The sequence below is a fragment of the Pleuronectes platessa genome, chromosome 21 (genome assembly GCF_947347685.1).
Source record: "Pleuronectes platessa chromosome 21, fPlePla1.1, whole genome shotgun sequence".
In the NCBI taxonomy this organism is placed as follows: Eukaryota; Metazoa; Chordata; class Actinopteri; order Pleuronectiformes; family Pleuronectidae; genus Pleuronectes; species Pleuronectes platessa.
The window spans coordinates 4,272,056-4,288,278 of NC_070646.1; the positions used below are offsets into that span (position 1 = coordinate 4,272,056).

A 16,223-nucleotide genomic window follows, 5' to 3' on the forward strand; every position below is an offset into this window, starting at 1 on the left:
GAAACGCTCCCACAGTTTACCACTTGAGTTTCAAGGTCTCGCAGACTTGAGCCAGCTTTGTCAGCAGCTTAAAACACAAGAATACAGTTTTTGTGAATTATCAGTCTATGTCTTACACATCATGAAGCCTGACTCAGGTCAACTTACAACTTAAAATCCAATTAAAACCAGGCCCTATTCAGACCCGGTGTTAACATCCATTCTGAGAGGACTGATCACAAGTGCTTTAGCATTCGTGCTGTGGCTTTTGTACTCATACTATTGCATTCATGCTTTCTGTCAATACACTTGTGTGAAGCGTCTCGACAAAACACACATTTGTCATCACACAGCAAAAATAATGAGCCCCCATGCATACAAGACCACCTCCCAACGTGGTTTGCCTGATCAGATGATATCATGACGCATTCGAGTGGGTGCTGACCACTTGTGATTGGATCACTCAGGATGGATGTTAATACCAAGTCTGAGCAGGGTAACATAGCTTGTAGGATCCTCACCTCCATTCTTACTGCCCATCCCCCAGCCTGGCAGCCAGCATTGACTACCAACGGGAAAGGATCTGTCATTGTTGCTATCCAGACACACAGGCTGGATATAATCTATGTAGCTGACGGGTTGCTCGAGCTGTAGTACAGCAATGTTAAAGACTGTACATTTACTCAGGATAATCTTGCCAATAATAATAATTAGAACAATGCTCGGCAGGCAAAGGGTCAAGGGGCACACTCTGCAAAGGTTGTACCTGCACGTCATTTGGTTTCACGGCACTTTATATCTGTGATATTTTCTCACTCTGGTTATGTGACAGCGCAAGTCAAACATGTGTCTTGCGCTGTCTTTTAAGAAGATGTTGTATGTGGTCAGAGAGCTTGGTTCCAAACACTCGTGGCAGGGCCGCAAGTTATCATCAGTGATCAGTGGTTGTGAAGGAAGTCCACTTCCTTGTCCACTCTGCAGCTGTGAGCTGCAGAGTGGTTCTACATGCAGAGCTCTGATAAAAAGATAAAAGCAGGGTGACTTAGTAATGAATCCTTCTACTTTATTTATTTTAAATATGTTTTTTAATAAAGGCAAGATGATGTATTTCTCCTCCCATTTTTTTTATTCCTTCTTGACACATCGAAAAACCGCCCATCAGAGTTTTATGGTAATCCGTTGAGCAGTATTGTTGTATAATCCTAACAGACATATAAACATACCTCTCTATCTGAGGTAATAAAGTCAACAGATAGTGACTCTCCCTGCTCATAGTGCTGACCTCTTTCTCTCAAATGGCGTGCGATGGGACAGAGGTAGAAAAGGAGCTGCATGATATTTGACTTCCTTACTGCCAAAGTTGTCAGGAGAGACACCAATATTAGCGAAAGACAACATCCTATACATCTCAAAACAATTATATTTGGTTTTTATTTTAATCTATAGGAATAAATCCTAATGTTTTCCCACTGCTGTGGATGTATCCTTGAATTTGAAGTGACTTTATAGAGTTGTTGTTGTAAATAAAACTCCTTCATATCTGTGTCTGCATCCACTTCCCCTTTTCCATCAAAAAGTGCCACAACAGCCAACAAGAGCTGAAGTTAAGGTTGTATTCTTCTGGTGTCTTTTTAAAACATGTTCTTAATGTATTGAATCAAAATAAAAAGCTGCCTGTGCATCCTGGAAGTGGTGTCATATTGTCATTATAGCCCACATTCAATGGAAAGGGTTAGTATTGTGACCCCACCTACTTTGAGTTCCTCTAACCTCAACTTTTAAATAGCCCTTTCACCATTTCTGCATAGGCAGTAGAAGAAATAGTCGCCTCTCTCACTTCCACATACATTCATGTGAGCAAACCATCGCACTTTATGCATTTTTAAGACAGGATAACACAATGGCCTGGATATTTGCTGCTGCAGTATTCATTTCAGGTAAGACAATTTGCAGGTTTTTCTCTTAAATATTCTTAAAAAAAATAAAATAATAAAATTCACCATCCTTACAGAAGGACAAAACGATTTTCTATATATTTGTGAGGCAGTAAAAATTAAATCTATTTTGTTAAGTGACATTTAAAGCGTTCCTGCGGAAATTCTATTATTTGCCTTGATTTACCAGAGCTAAAGGATGAATGAACAATAATAACAACATTTAGAAAATATTGAGTACACCCCAGACAGACCCCAGTCTCTGTATTGAACCCATTTCAATTGCTCATACTGGTAGATACATCGTTTTGACCATTTAGATTCATTGTGTTTGTTCAACAGCATCTATCGTTCAAATGACCTGCGTGCATGTGCTACATGAATTGATTAGGTCGGCAAGAATCTGGAAAATAATCACAGGAACATATGAGAAGAGGCTAAACGATCGACAAACCTACCCAGATATTATCTGTATCTGCTCGTCCTGTGCAGAGAGGAGACTCCGTACATTGTTCACACCTGATTCCTTAATCTTTAGAGGCAGACATCCTGAATTAAAATGTTTTTTTACATTTAAAGAAACATTCTACTCATCCATCATACCACATCTATTTTGTGCTCTGTGATCCAGTGTAAGTTAGTATAAAGCCGGTTATATTAATTGGCTAAAAATACAACCAAGAGGGTCAGAAAAAATGAAAAGTGAAACACAGCAGAACCTCAGGTTTTTACTTTTATGTAAGATTAATGTGAATATACACATGATGTTCAAAATGTACAAGATACCAAAATATCGTTAAAGTCACAGACATCAGACCCTGGTGGTTCAACTTCATCTGTTCTCCTGCTGTTCACCATGAGAACATCATTTGTCAGACGGATAAAGAGTTTGTATCATGTTGACCATTTTTGGAGAATCGCAAAAAGGAAAAAGAAGAGAGACTTGCGCAACAAACAAATCCCTCAATGTACAAAAATAGCACGTATAGAAGGAAGTTGTGCTTGTTTCCATGATGAAAAAGCTGTTTCTGCTTTTACAAATTACTCAGAGAGGTAGTAGCTGTCTCACGAATGTTCTTCAATTAATTATTGTTTTGACCCACTATATCTACCTGCAAGTTCTTACAAACATCGGTCACAGATGTGAACAGTAAGAAAAAAAACACAAAGTCAGTTTCATTTAATGAAGAATCTTCACTGCAGATAAACCAGGTGGGATGAACACAGTTTTCTAACTTCACTCTGCAGCAAAGACTGTTTATAAAACTCAACGTCCAGCTCACAAAAGATAAAACAGTGAGGTATTGTGTAGGGCCTGCTTGAGGAAGTCCTTTCTTAAATTTACTTTACACATCTATTATTCCCAATATGAAAAGATGGGATAAAATATAAAGATTTAAGAGCATTTTCTCATCTCCGGGTCTGTCTGGCACTGCCCTACTAGGTCCAGAGTTTGAAATGCTCTGCTTTGGTGTCCTCTAGTGGTGTTATCCAAAGAGAAAACGTGGTAAACCTCAGTTCACACCACTGTAAATCAAACACAAACTGAATACTAAACATGGAGTCTATAGATTTTCCTAGAGACATAAATTCTGATGATTTTTACAGTTGTTATAACACTTCAGCAAGTATGATTCTGATCTTAGCATTTCTCGTTTCTCAGTGTTGAATATGGCTCTATGTTTCAATATCGACCCTGTTGCTTGGAAGACCTGGACCAACGGTGCCGCAGGGTTTGGCTACCAGGTTGTGCAAAGACAGTCAGAGTAAGTCAGTCTCACGTCTCACAGCTGCAATAACATATGGCATTTCTTGATAGAAGAAAACAGCTGCACGGCGCAGACGATACTGCTTCTGTTCCATATTTCTCTGGGTTTTATTTCCTCAGCGTGCTCATCAGCGCTCCCCTTGAACAGTATTCACCATCGAGAAGGGGGAAAATATACAAGTGCACTGATACCTGCACAAGTCTGCCATTTGCAGGTAGGCGGCTGTTAACGTCTCCAGAGAAAGACCAGAAAAACAGATATTGTTACACCAAGCATTCGTATCGTATGAGCTTCGTAACACAAGTGTTCAATGTTTTCTATGCAGCGCCAGAATTTGCAGTCAACATGTCCCTTGGTTTGACAATGACGAATGACCCCATCACACAAAACACTATGGTGAGTTGTTAAACTTCACAGATTTCCAGAACATAGTTAAAATCAATATAGAGATCGATCAAAAGTCCAATTAAACATTTGATATGTTCACTTCTTATCACATTCTTATTGCCTTGCAGCTTGAAAAACGGTTGTTTTAAGGAGCGACTACAGAATCAAATAGTCCGCTAATTCAATCAGGTTGATTTGATCTCCTCTCTTTTCAGGCGTGTGGCCCAACCATCCCAAAGGATTGCAAAAGTATCACCATGTACAGCGGCGCATGCTTCCAGATCGACCGGTTTAATCGGTTTGGATCCGCGGTGTCGCCGTCCTCTCCAGGTGAGTTTGTGAACATTTACCATGATACACTTTTGGTAAACTTTTCCTCCTGAACATTTATTCATGCTCACAAATGTTTTCCTGTTTTTTATTAGATTCTTTTTTATCTTATTTGAAATGAGAGCAGTTTAAGTCAATTAGTCTCAGTTTACTTAACTGTTAGAACTGACGTACAGCGGGGCGGACTAGATGTCTGCAGTGTAGCTCATAAAGCCTCCTCCATGTTAACAGACAGGACAAAGGACACATCAAATAGATTTTTGTCAAAGATGTGCAATGTGGATTTTAACAAATGATTCAATTCTGGAACGTGTCTTTGACAGAGTGCAGAGCCGAAGCAGATATAGCTTTTCTCTTGGATGGTTCAGGTAGCGTCGACCCTGGAGATTTTAAAACAATGAAGAAATTTGTGAAAACGCTGGTACGCCCGTTTGTGGGAAAAGATACACAGGTATGTTCCCATGGCGATGTTCCCACTGCCACTTAAACTATTGCAGACACTCAGAGAATTCACTGAAATATCAAATTCTACAGTTTGTCACTGCCTCCATGACTGTAAGTTAAAATTTGTATTCTTCTTCTTCTTCTTCTTCTTCTTCTTCTTCTTCTCTCTTTGCAGTTTGCTGTTGTCCAGTTCTCTTATGATGTCACTGTTGAATCGAACTTTCGTGACTTTTTCTCATCTGGACGATGGGAGTCGAAAATCGATGGAATAACACAAAAAGGCAGCTCAACTAACACAGCTGATGCCATCCGAAAAGTGGTGTAAGTGCTGATGTGATCCTGATGTGATAATGTATATGATGGTGGTCTAATTTTTGACACAAGAGCAGTTAACACACTCTTGAGGGTGTAGTTTGTGGTGTTGTGTGTGTAGTTTGTCTTCCGTGCAGTGGACGAGATAAACCCCAAACTGAGCTAGACGTAAAAATAGGTCTGGACAATACGACCCAAAGTGAAACCAAACTTTCCACGTCAATATCGATAATTATCACAATAAATGTCACATTGAGAGTAAAAGCAGTTTTTTGCTCCTTAGAGAGGGTTGTGGTTTTAAACAAACTTGATAAGCAACAAAACATTTTACAACGTATGTGTTGAACCTCCTCACTGTGCACAATGTATAAGCAATAAAGTGACTGAACATTAGTTATATTGCCATTGGTTATATTCTTGGATAACTGGTAAAGCCAAAATAAGGGAAACTAAGTCAGTTTCATAATGAGCATATTTTCAAACATAAATAAAATGCAGATCTCGAGAGATGAAATTGTTAGGTTATGTTATTGACCAAAGATTTGGACAAAAGTGTATTTAGATGATATTGTTTTTGTCTTGGCAGCCAAAATGTTTTCACATCAGCAGGAGGTTCCAGACCAAACGTGAAGAAGATCCTGATCGTCATTACTGATGGAGAATCTACTGACAGCCCAAACTTGCCGGGTGCAATATACTTAGCTGAGAATGCAAAGATTGTCCGATTTGCTATTGGGGTAAGTTCAGTTAACATCAATGAGCAAAATGTGTTTAACAGAAAAAACCTTGTTTTTGTTTTTTACCATACATCCAGACATACAGTTACATGATACTACCCTGTGAATTGTAAGTGAAATTTCATAAATAAGAAGTTTACAATCCTTCACCACATCCCATCAACACTATCTCTTCTCTTGCTGCTTTCAGAATTGATTCTGAAAAAAGTTTATTGGTTTAAAAATCCCTTAAACCTATTTATGTGAATATCAATTTTTTTTTACATAAATACATTACTTTTTAACTCTGGTTTCGTGATGAGTGCAGGTGGATAAACTATCCACGAACGCGTAAAAAAATTCAGCTAAACTTGAACAGCATTAAAACTATTTTCTCAACATGCCTCTAGGTGGGGAATGCGTTCTCTTCCAAAAGGGCGAAACAGGAACTGGACCTCATTGCATCTTCGCTCTCGACAGATCACGTGTTTCGAGTAGAGAGCTTTGACGCACTTGCTGCAATAACGAAGAATTTGCAGGACAAAATCTTCTCTATTGAGGGTACGGATGTAAACTAACAGCTTAACATCGAATTAACATTCTCAGTTGACAAATATTAGCGTTGATGTTGTCTATTGGGCTCCTTTCATGATGCACATCCAGTTCTCATGTTATGTTTTCCAACACCGAAATAATAATTATATTATAATATAGCGGGCATGTAACTGTGGGATTCAGCTCAATACTAATTTCTTTTGCTGTTTCAGGATCTCAGTCCAGTGGAGAGACACTGAAAATGGAAATGGCTCAGGAGGGATTCAGTGTGGCTTATGTGCCAAAGGTAATAATAATCAAAGACACGCAGAGATCAGCAACAGGGGGGTCCATGGAAGTATTGCAGGGGAGACGTAAAATTTGAGACAATTTTTTCAATTTTTTTATTGATTTTCCAACCAATTTCCCCCCAAAAAATGTAAATGTACTTAAATAAACATTAACATGCATCCAACATATTGTGAGGCTGATATGACCCTCTGCCTGACAACTTCCATTCGTCCAGGGTTAGATAAGTTGTGTGCTACCCATCAGGGTCCGACATCTCACTTATGTGAGAGTATGTGTGCCATGCACAGATGGCTTGAGGATTCAATGTCTCTTCTACATGTATGTTAAAAATAAAAGGCAGTGACATGACCACCCTGTACCTTGCACATGTTTAAATTAAAAACATGAATATATGAAACTGTGTAATATTTTAATAGTTTAGTATTGAATGCACAATAACAGGGTAGCTATGTTTATACATGGCACTAGGCCCAATTCAATATAAAACACACTTTTTTACAATATATATATGGTATGGGGTCCTTGCTCCGTCTCTCCACCCGCTTGGGGGTCCTTGGCCTGAAAAACGTTGAAGACCCCTGCTATAATGCATTTAACTTTCGCTTTTATGGTCTGATTGTGGTTTTCTGTATTACAGGGAATTCAAATGGGAACTGTGGGCGCTAACCAGTGGAAAGGAGGCTACATGGAATACACATTATCAGGCCAGAAGCTGAGTTCATATGAGCCTTTGTTCATGGAACAAGACAGTTACCTGGGTAAGAATTTTACAGTAATAACAAACTAATACACACGTGATTAGTACTTTTCTACTGTAACCCTCCCTCCCCCGCTAACGACACGAATTGAGCAAAGGAAGGTAAAAAGGCAAATAAAGAACAAGGAGTCAGAAAGTACTGTACATGCAAGAGTCATGTGAGTAAAACATGTTCACATGTCAAACATGAAGCTCAAAAAAATCACCAAAGTTACATATAAAGGTAAATTAGAAACCCTTCATAGAAAAGAAAAACACTTGTAACACCCGTCTCATGTACCTATGGGGCGGGGCCCGAGTTAGACTTATGATATTCCCTTTTTTGTTTTGCTTAATAAATAAAATAAGAATTTAGTAAATGAAAAACACACACAATAGCACTTTAAATGTAAATACCTTCTTTAGTTAGAGGATTTTTTTAGTTCAAAATAGACAAATAAAAATAGGCAATAATCACTTGGGTTCAGTGACAATACAATTAACATTCAACAGAAATGATACCCGTTTTAAATCATAAAGCCAGCGAATAATGCAATGAACCCACACACACACACACCACAGTCCACAACAGTCTGGGAAAAGCTATCCCAAAACCCCGTTGCAGGCCTGTTCCGTTGCTCGTGTGCGTTGAGGCCCAAAACACACTGGCCGCTTCGCTTTCTGAAAGCAAAATAAAAGGCACGTGCAAATCAAGTTACTCACGGCTCCCGACAACAGTCCCTGCGCTCCCGACAGTCCGTGGGGAAACAGGGGATGGCGGCTCGCCGGCAGGCGCAGCCGAAACTCACAGTCCACTCGTACGATTCCGTCCGACAGCTCTCGTCCACACCAGAGGGCGCAGATCCTCTTGACAGGGCTATCAGACTGTTATCAGGTAACAGTCCGTTGACCTACAAACAAGAGCTTTCAGCCTCTAAAAAAACTTCGACGCGGTTGGGCTAACTCGTGTCTCCTTCTTTTCCTTCTTTTTTCTCTCTTCCCCGCTTTCTTCCCGGAACCACCACAGAGTCTAAATCCCACCCCCTCACGTCAGACTGCTCCCGCGATTGGCCGGAGTCTCCAAGCTTCTTTTTCCTTTTAGAACACGACATGTGATGACATGAACTTATATTTTTAACACATACTTCATGTAGATTTTAAACTTTTTAACCTTTGTATTTTAACCATATTTATGCATTTTTAAACACATGAATACACAATAAACTTCACATGAATTATGAATCTGTACATTATATTATTATCAAAAATGCAAATACACCCATTACTTTAGCAAGGGCTACACACTAAACCCACTACTAAAGTTAATCAGTTGTTATAAATGACTCTTTTGTCATGTGTAGCTAAACCTTTGGATGTTTTGATTTTATTTGCTTGACTTTTAAATTTCAGGTTACTCCATGACTATCGCAAGAACCAGACAAGGTCAATTGACAATTGTTGGCGCTCCGAGATATAAACACAGAGGACTTGTGATGGCAGTTCGTGGACAGATCAATCAAAAGATTGATCCCTTTCCATGGCAGGTGCGTGGTTTCTGATCAGATATATAGATGATCAACGTGTACATAGATCTGGATTAAATAGTCTTGTTTTCTTCTTGCTTCTTAAACAGTTTCAGACTGGTGAATATTTTGGGGCAGAGGTTCGAGCCATGGATGTGAACAATGATGGATACACTGACCTAATCCTCATATCTGCCCCGATGTACAAGGAAGCTGATAGAGAGGGAAGAGTGTACGTTTGCGGTTTAGGTCGTTCGGTAAGTGACTATTTCTATTAGTGCCATTAAATAAATTAGTTTTTTTACTATCCAGGCAAACGTTGACTCTCCTCCATATATTTTGAACAGAGGGTCGAATGTCACTTCGAATCTCCGTTAGTGCTGAGAGGGGTTGAGTCCGACCAGGCGAGGTTTGGCTCTTCTCTCGCTGTGCTGCCTGATCTCAACGCAGATAACCTCAGGGAGGTGGCAGTCGGTGCACCTCTGGAGAATGGTGGTCAAGGCAGCATCTACATATTCCACGGCGAAGGAGGAAGCAGAGTCAGTTCGACTTACTCACAGGTGAGTAGACTCAAAAAAAAGAGTCAATGTCCCGCTAGGGTGAAAAATCATAAAAACATATTCATATGTCAGGGTTTGACACAATCCAATACAAGAGTTTTTCCACCATAAAGCTGCAGATTATGAATACAGCCAGGGTTTGTGATGTCACAAACCTAAGAAAGTCAACTTGTGAGTGGGACCAAGCAGCTGAAAAAGGCTCCTCACCTGCAGGTGGTGCTGTGAGGGTTGGGATATACGGGGCCTGGGCCATAAGGTGTAGAGTTAAGTTGTTTCAAGGCTGTGAGGGGAATTTTTTAATGTCAAACCTTTTGAATATGTTATTATGAAGAACAAAGAAGAATTAAGGGGAATTTAGTGGGACTGTAACAAATTCAGTATGTCAGGCCTTATTCTTTCAGATAGATTAACATGTTTTATCTCAAATACTTAAATTCCACAGAGAATTGCTGCCTCTGAAGTCCGGCAACGACTTAGATTCTTCGGTATGTCAATCAGTGACTCGTCTTTTGACCGCAGTGGCGACAGTCTGCCTGACTTAGCAGTGGGGTCAAAGGGCACAGTTGTCTTACTCAGGTTTGTACAAGATTCTACAGTCTGCTATTATTACAGGTCTTGTTAACATACTACTTTTGCTTTTGATTTGATGCTATGAAAACGTGGTGGTCCTCATTTTTTCCTGCCCTATCCATTTCCAGGTCAAAGCCTGTGGTAATGGTAGAGGCTACGATGTCGTTCAACCCAAACCAGATCCCTACAAAAAACCCAATCTGCGAGAACCCACTGGAGAACACAGCTCAAATCTGCTTTACCATGACCAAACTTTCTACAGTTTCCACAGGTTACTCATTCCTCTCACTTTTCTTGAACCACAGAGCCACTGTCTATCAGTTCAAATACATTTCCGTGTACATGAGTAACATGTTGATTTAACCGTCATTCATTTCAGCTCGAGCAAAGATCAATTATACTTTAACACTGGATGCCACCCGCAAGGTCCCAAACAACAGAGCTTACATCACCGACAAACAACGAGAGACGACCGGGTCAATTGAAGTTGACTTACAAAGGCCAAAATGCTTCCAAGTGAAATTCCTTATTAAGGTGAGTTGTTGGCATCAGATTATATCACAACCCAAAGAGGTTTCCGTCTGAAAAACAAAAACAAACAAACTCACTGAGTTCAAACTAACAGTATTTCCCAACTGTGCCCTCCTCTCGCAGGCTTGTCCTCAGGATGCTCTCAATGTACTTAGAAATGAGCTCAGATTCACCTTTGACGGTATTCCCTCTAAAACAAACCTTAAACCAAGTCTTGCCCAGCAGGCTCAAAACACCACCTATCATTCTGTAAGTGACCTTTAAACAAACTTGCAATAAATGTTGATTTAACTGAACAGAGTGAGTAAGTGAACAGCTTTAATTTTAAACTTTTATGAATTCTTGTCATTGTCATTGTTTTTCTTCATGCTCTCTACCACAGTTGAAATTTGAGATCAACTGTGGCACTGACAACAAGTGTGTAGATAACCTGAAAGTGGATTTCAACTTCAACAGGTGAGAACCAAAAGTGAAGCCCAACCTAAGGGTGTGGGCAAGGTTACATTTCTCTTCTCTGCAAGAACACGTCTGGCATAGTAGACTGTGAGCATCTAGCTGAGGGGGTCGCTAGCTGCTAGCACAAAAGGAGACAATTAGATTTATTGTTTTCCATGCCTTCACCTTCTCTTTTCTCTGTCAGCTCCTCAGAGTTGAAGGTGGGCATTGATGAACTGTTGGACGTCACCGTATCAGTGGAGAACCGAGAAGAAGACTCCTACAACAGCTACGTGAAACTTACGTACCCAGCTGGGCTCTCCTACAGGAGGTTCACAGGTTTGCAGGTAAGGGCTCATTTGTTTAACGGCCAATGCCGACATACTTCCAATGTGTTGTTTACGTTGGTGTGGTTGTTAAGCTGTACATCCACTAGATGGCAGCACCGAGTCAAGAGTTTCAAATCTCTCCTCACAAAGTTCCGCCATTGCTGAAATAGCTTCTTCATGTCCTGTCTGGTTTAAACGATTGGCTACATTGCCCCCTATGGTTACCGGTGGTACTGCTCCATTTAGTCTGTTTTATAAATATCCATAAACCTTCACAAAATGTGACCAAAAACAAAATAAAGATTAATTGAATGCATAATACGGACAAGGCTCAATTTTACTTATACATATCTAGCATTGAGCAAACATTTTCTGGAAATCATTAGCGTCTGGTCTGTTATAATGACTATGTGTATCGGTCTTGATTAACAACAAAACATCTTTACTGCGCAGACTGTCTATTCTCAAAATTATGCCAAAATATCAAGATGGCAGCACCCGTACTTTTAGGTTCAGGATGTTTTAAGCTCATTCACAGAAGGAAGTGGAGACACATTGCTGATTTACAGACACAGTCTCACACAGCAATATTGTTGTTTCATTGATTGCCTTTTAATGAAGGGAAGAATCGAGTGCAACTCCATGGACAGTGAAGATGGCTTATCGCGAGGATTGACAACCTGCACTATTAACAACCCCATTTTCAAGAGCAACACTAAGGTTTGTGTTATTTGTAAACAGGCATCTCTTCCCATTGCTGCAGTAAAACGCTGAGACAATCTCACGCCTCTTTCATTAAAGGCTTTGTTCACCGTCTCCTATGGGATCGAAAGCAACAGACAATTTGACAGGAAGATTTTTATCTCTGCAAATGCTTCCAGGTACTGTGCGTGTCAATAATGTTTATAAGTCATATTACATTACTAATACATATTTCGCAGAGTTAATTTCATTTCTGTCTTTTAGTGAGAATCAGGCACATTCCACTTCAAGTGAACTTTACCAAATGAAATCGTTGGACGTGAAGTACAGCATTTTGGTCACATTTGAAAGGTTTGGGTTTTTTTTCCCTGCGTTAGACAAAGAAATCACATTAAAATATTAATATTTTCAAAGCTTACAGTCTATAACCTGATATTAAAACATCTGTTTCAGCTCCATCAGCTACAACAACTTCACATCTGGAAAGAACAATTTGCTGAAACCTCACAAGCAGTCAATTGTGGTAAAGTATCTCCTCACGTGATCATATCCTTTCGCCGAGAACCAACTGTCCCCTTATCAAACCAAATTTAAATTGACTAGAGGTTTTAACTAGATCCGCACCAAATTGCACACGCTCATCAATATCAGCCCCCTAAACATGCCTGGTTTAGTTTCAAGATCAATGAAAATAAGGAAAATGTAGAAAATATAGCAATTTTTAAGATTAAAAAAAGTATACACATCAAAACGTTTCTTTCTCTTTTCTTCTGAATCCTTCTAAACATCAAACCCTTATATAAAAACAGAATCATCTTGGATGAGTTTAATAACTTGTTCATCATCTTGGTCCTGATGCTTGCTCAGCCTCCTCAGATAGATCCTTTCCCTTTCTCCTCTTTTGACAGGTCACAAACAACATCAGGGCGCTGAACTTCACGGTGGTGATCAAGGTGCCAGTCAAGCTCGGCGATAAAGACATCTGGGTGGATTCGAGCAGTTTGCAGGTGACGTTACTGATCCATGAAAAGTCTCTCATGTCGCTGTTGCAGACTGAAGAGCTGGAGGGACATGAGAACCACATCTGGACATCTGTTAAACTGATGCAAACCTGTTCTGTTCCAGATTCCAGACTGCCTAAGAGACGCAGACGAAGAACGTACTATCAAAGACTTTGTTGCTAAGATAAAGGAGAATAATGTAGTGGTGAGTATACTATCTACAATGGGGGATTCAAGTACTTTTTCAGTATTACAACTTCTGTCGTCTCTTCCTCACCCACAGGACTGCTCTGTGGCCAGGTGCGGAGTGTTCAGGTGCAGTAGGTTCATGGGACAACTTGAGAGTAAAAAGTACAAAATCTCTACCAACATCAGTTCAGGATGGATAGAGCAGGTGACTGATGTGCATGTGTCGTATTGTAACAGGCATTTTGAAGTATTTTACAACTGGTGCTCATTCTAAAGTGGTAAAATTACAGTAATTTACCAAATAAATTGAAAGTCACCAAAGGCAGTGCTCATCACAAAGTCTTTCATTTTCTAAACAGATTGGACTCGACTCTGCCAAATTCCTCTTGACCAGCACGGCTACTCTGGAGTACGACACAAACCAGTACATCTTCTTTTCTACAGGGTCTAATAACAAGCCTCCGATTCACAAGGTGATTCCACATTCTATTTATTTTACTTGTCTTTCAAATCAGCTGGATTTTAATCCACCTTCATGTCGTTGCATGTCTCAGATTGAAGCCGAGGTTGAAGTCTATCCACAACCAGATTTCACCAAAGAAATCGTCGGGGGATTGTTGGGAGGGTTAGCTCTGCTGGCTTTACTCACTGCTGGTCTGTATAAGGTGAGACTCTCAAAATAAAAACATTATTTTAGTTTATTATACAGCCTTAGGGAGTCAATGAACGGTGTTCCACCCCCAATAAAAGTAAATGAACACTATCCTTTCATTTTTTAACTATTCAGCAGTTATTCTCTTCTTTCCTTTCATGTATGAAGCACCTTTAATGCAGGATCGGAGTGTTTTAATGTCACCTTCTTTCTTTTCTTCTCTCAGGCTGGATTTTTCAAGAGTAAATACAAAGAAATGATGAATGAGGCAGAAGCAGCAGCAGAACCAGGGGCGGATGAAGCTTCAGCCATGCCAGAACAATAAACATAATTGGCACATATACCACTGCTAAGCCCCAACAGTCCTCTTACATGCTATCAAGCCGCAACAATTTGTTTATTATTCCTGAAAATTATCTGTGTTCCTTTGTGTTTTTTAGGTGGAAGTGAAAAAAACAAAATGCACTTGGATCGGCTGGCTTCTGCTTATCATCAAAACTGCTGCAATGAAATATGCTTAGGAGTAGCTTCTCTTGCTAAACTGAATTGCTTTGTTTTCGGAACGAACTAGAAAAAGATTTGTTTTATACTTCATTCCTATTTATTTCAAGACTTGATACGACTTTTAAAATGTGATCAAAGAAAATAGACAAGGTTTGATGGAACAGAGAATAAACACTGTACCTCATTCAGATGGATTAACACATTTTGAAAGAATTTGCATTTTGCAGTACAATTTGTCTACAGATTTCTTACAGTAAAATACCTTCTGTTAGATATATAAAGATTTGATTGGAAATGCCTCAGTGTGTTTTCTCTTTTGTTCGACCTGAGTATTGTAAGTGCGTTCATAGTATTGGACTATTTCACGCAGCTTCAACTAATACCATATCATTACAACAGGAACATGGAGGTAATAAGGACAGCAAAACTAAAGAACAAGGAAAAGGCTTTTTCTGCTGCATTTGCTGTTGGGGACGTTTCAGGAGATGGCAAATCACCAACTGTCTCCTTTAAGAATGACCCGAATCTTGAGGTTTTGGCAAATGACTGAATATCTGCCCGCACCGATTTATTCCCACTCATTGTGACAAAGGCCGCCTGGAACCAAGAGGAGTCTGATTTACAGAGCAGAGGGCTGCCCTGATCCCCCTGCAAAGAGAAAAAGAGAATTCAACATCAGTCAGGTCCTGATCTGTAAACCTTCTTCCCTGATGAGGAAAGCAATTCGATTTCAGAAACTCAGGTGGATGGGAAACTTAGATTTTTACCTCTTGAAGGTTAACGGCATAAGTGCAAATGTTGTCCGAATCAGAAACGCTCCCACAGTTTACCACTTGAGTTTCAAGGTCTCGCAGACTTGAGCCAGCTTTGTCAGCAGCTTAAAACACAAGAATACAGTTTTTGTGAATTATCAGTCTATATCTTACACATCATGAAGCCTGACTCAGGTCAACTTACAACTTAAAATCCAATTAAAAGCAGGCGCTATTCAGACCCGGTGTTAACATCCATTCTGAGAGGACTGATCACAAGTGCTTTAGCATTCGTGCTGTGGCTTTTGTACTCATACTATTGCATTCATGCTTTCTGTCAATGCACTTGTGTGAAGCGTCTCGACAAAACACACATTTGTCATCACACAGCAAAAATAATGAGCCCCCATGCATACAAGACCACCTCCCAACGTGGTTTGCCTGATCAGATGATATCATGACGCATTCGAGTGGGTGCTGACCACTTGTGATTGGATCACTCAGGATGGATGTTAATACCAAGTCTGAGCAGGGTAACATAGCTTGTAGGATCCTCACCTCCATTCTTACTGCCCATTCCCCAGCCTGGCAGCCAGCATTGACTACCAACGGGAAAGGATCTGTCATTGTTGCTATCCAGACACACAGGCTGGATATAATCTATGTAGCTGACGGGTTGCTCGAGCTGTAGTACAGCAATGTTAAAGACTGTACATTTACTCAGGATAATCTTGCCAATAATAATAATTAGAACAATGCTCGGCAGGCAAAGGGTCAAGGGGCACACTCTGCAAAGGTTGTACCTGCACGTCATTTGGTTTCACGGCACTTTATATCTGTGATATTTTCTCACTCTGGTTATGTGACAGCGCAAGTCAAACATGTGTCTTGCGCTGTCTTTTAAGAAGATGTTGTATGTGGTCAGAGAGCTTGGTTCCAAACACTCGTGGCAGGGCCGCAAGTTATCATCAGTGATCAGTGGTTGTGAAGGAAGTCCACTTCCTTGTCCACTCTGCAGCTGT

At 40.1% G+C, this 16,223-nt stretch overlaps 1 protein-coding gene and 1 long non-coding RNA gene across 2 annotated transcripts; one reads left to right on the forward strand and one right to left on the reverse strand.

Annotated features, from left to right (window-relative positions):
- Positions 1-1,762: 1,762 nt before the first annotated feature.
- Positions 1,763-14,744, forward strand: LOC128426285 (integrin alpha-M). The gene is made up of 30 exons (XM_053413100.1): positions 1,763-1,916; positions 3,577-3,679; positions 3,802-3,896; positions 4,008-4,078; positions 4,285-4,399; positions 4,723-4,850; positions 5,019-5,164; positions 5,742-5,892; positions 6,282-6,432; positions 6,639-6,712; positions 7,355-7,475; positions 8,864-8,997; positions 9,087-9,233; positions 9,324-9,536; positions 9,979-10,112; positions 10,235-10,377; positions 10,486-10,640; positions 10,761-10,886; positions 11,020-11,093; positions 11,278-11,419; positions 12,023-12,121; positions 12,203-12,282; positions 12,368-12,454; positions 12,557-12,626; positions 13,012-13,110; positions 13,229-13,309; positions 13,388-13,498; positions 13,653-13,766; positions 13,848-13,958; positions 14,172-14,744. Exons 1-30 carry the CDS (start codon positions 1,880-1,882, stop codon positions 14,268-14,270), a joined length of 3,411 nt encoding a protein of 1,136 aa, XP_053269075.1. The 5' UTR covers positions 1,763-1,879; the 3' UTR covers positions 14,271-14,744.
- LOC128426300 (uncharacterized) lies at positions 14,193-15,489 on the reverse strand. Its single transcript, XR_008333252.1, has 2 exons — positions 15,217-15,489; positions 14,193-15,097 (listed from the first exon to the last, which is right to left on the reverse strand). It is a non-coding gene; the product is annotated as an uncharacterized LOC128426300 (long non-coding RNA).
- Between the last annotated feature and the right edge of the window lie 734 nt (positions 15,490-16,223).

What these genes read in the sequence shown, in the direction of transcription:
- LOC128426285 (XM_053413100.1), top strand. Translation starts at nt 1,880, where the DNA reads ATGGCCTGGATATTTGCTGCTGCAGTATTCATTTCAG. An exon ending in ACTTTCTACAGTTTCCACAG is followed by an intron (nt 10,378 to 10,485) that starts GTTACTCATTCC and finishes CATTCATTTCAG; the next exon opens with CTCGAGCAAAGATCAATTAT. An exon ending in ATCTCTGCAAATGCTTCCAG is followed by an intron (nt 12,283 to 12,367) that starts GTACTGTGCGTG and finishes TCTGTCTTTTAG; the next exon opens with TGAGAATCAGGCACATTCCA.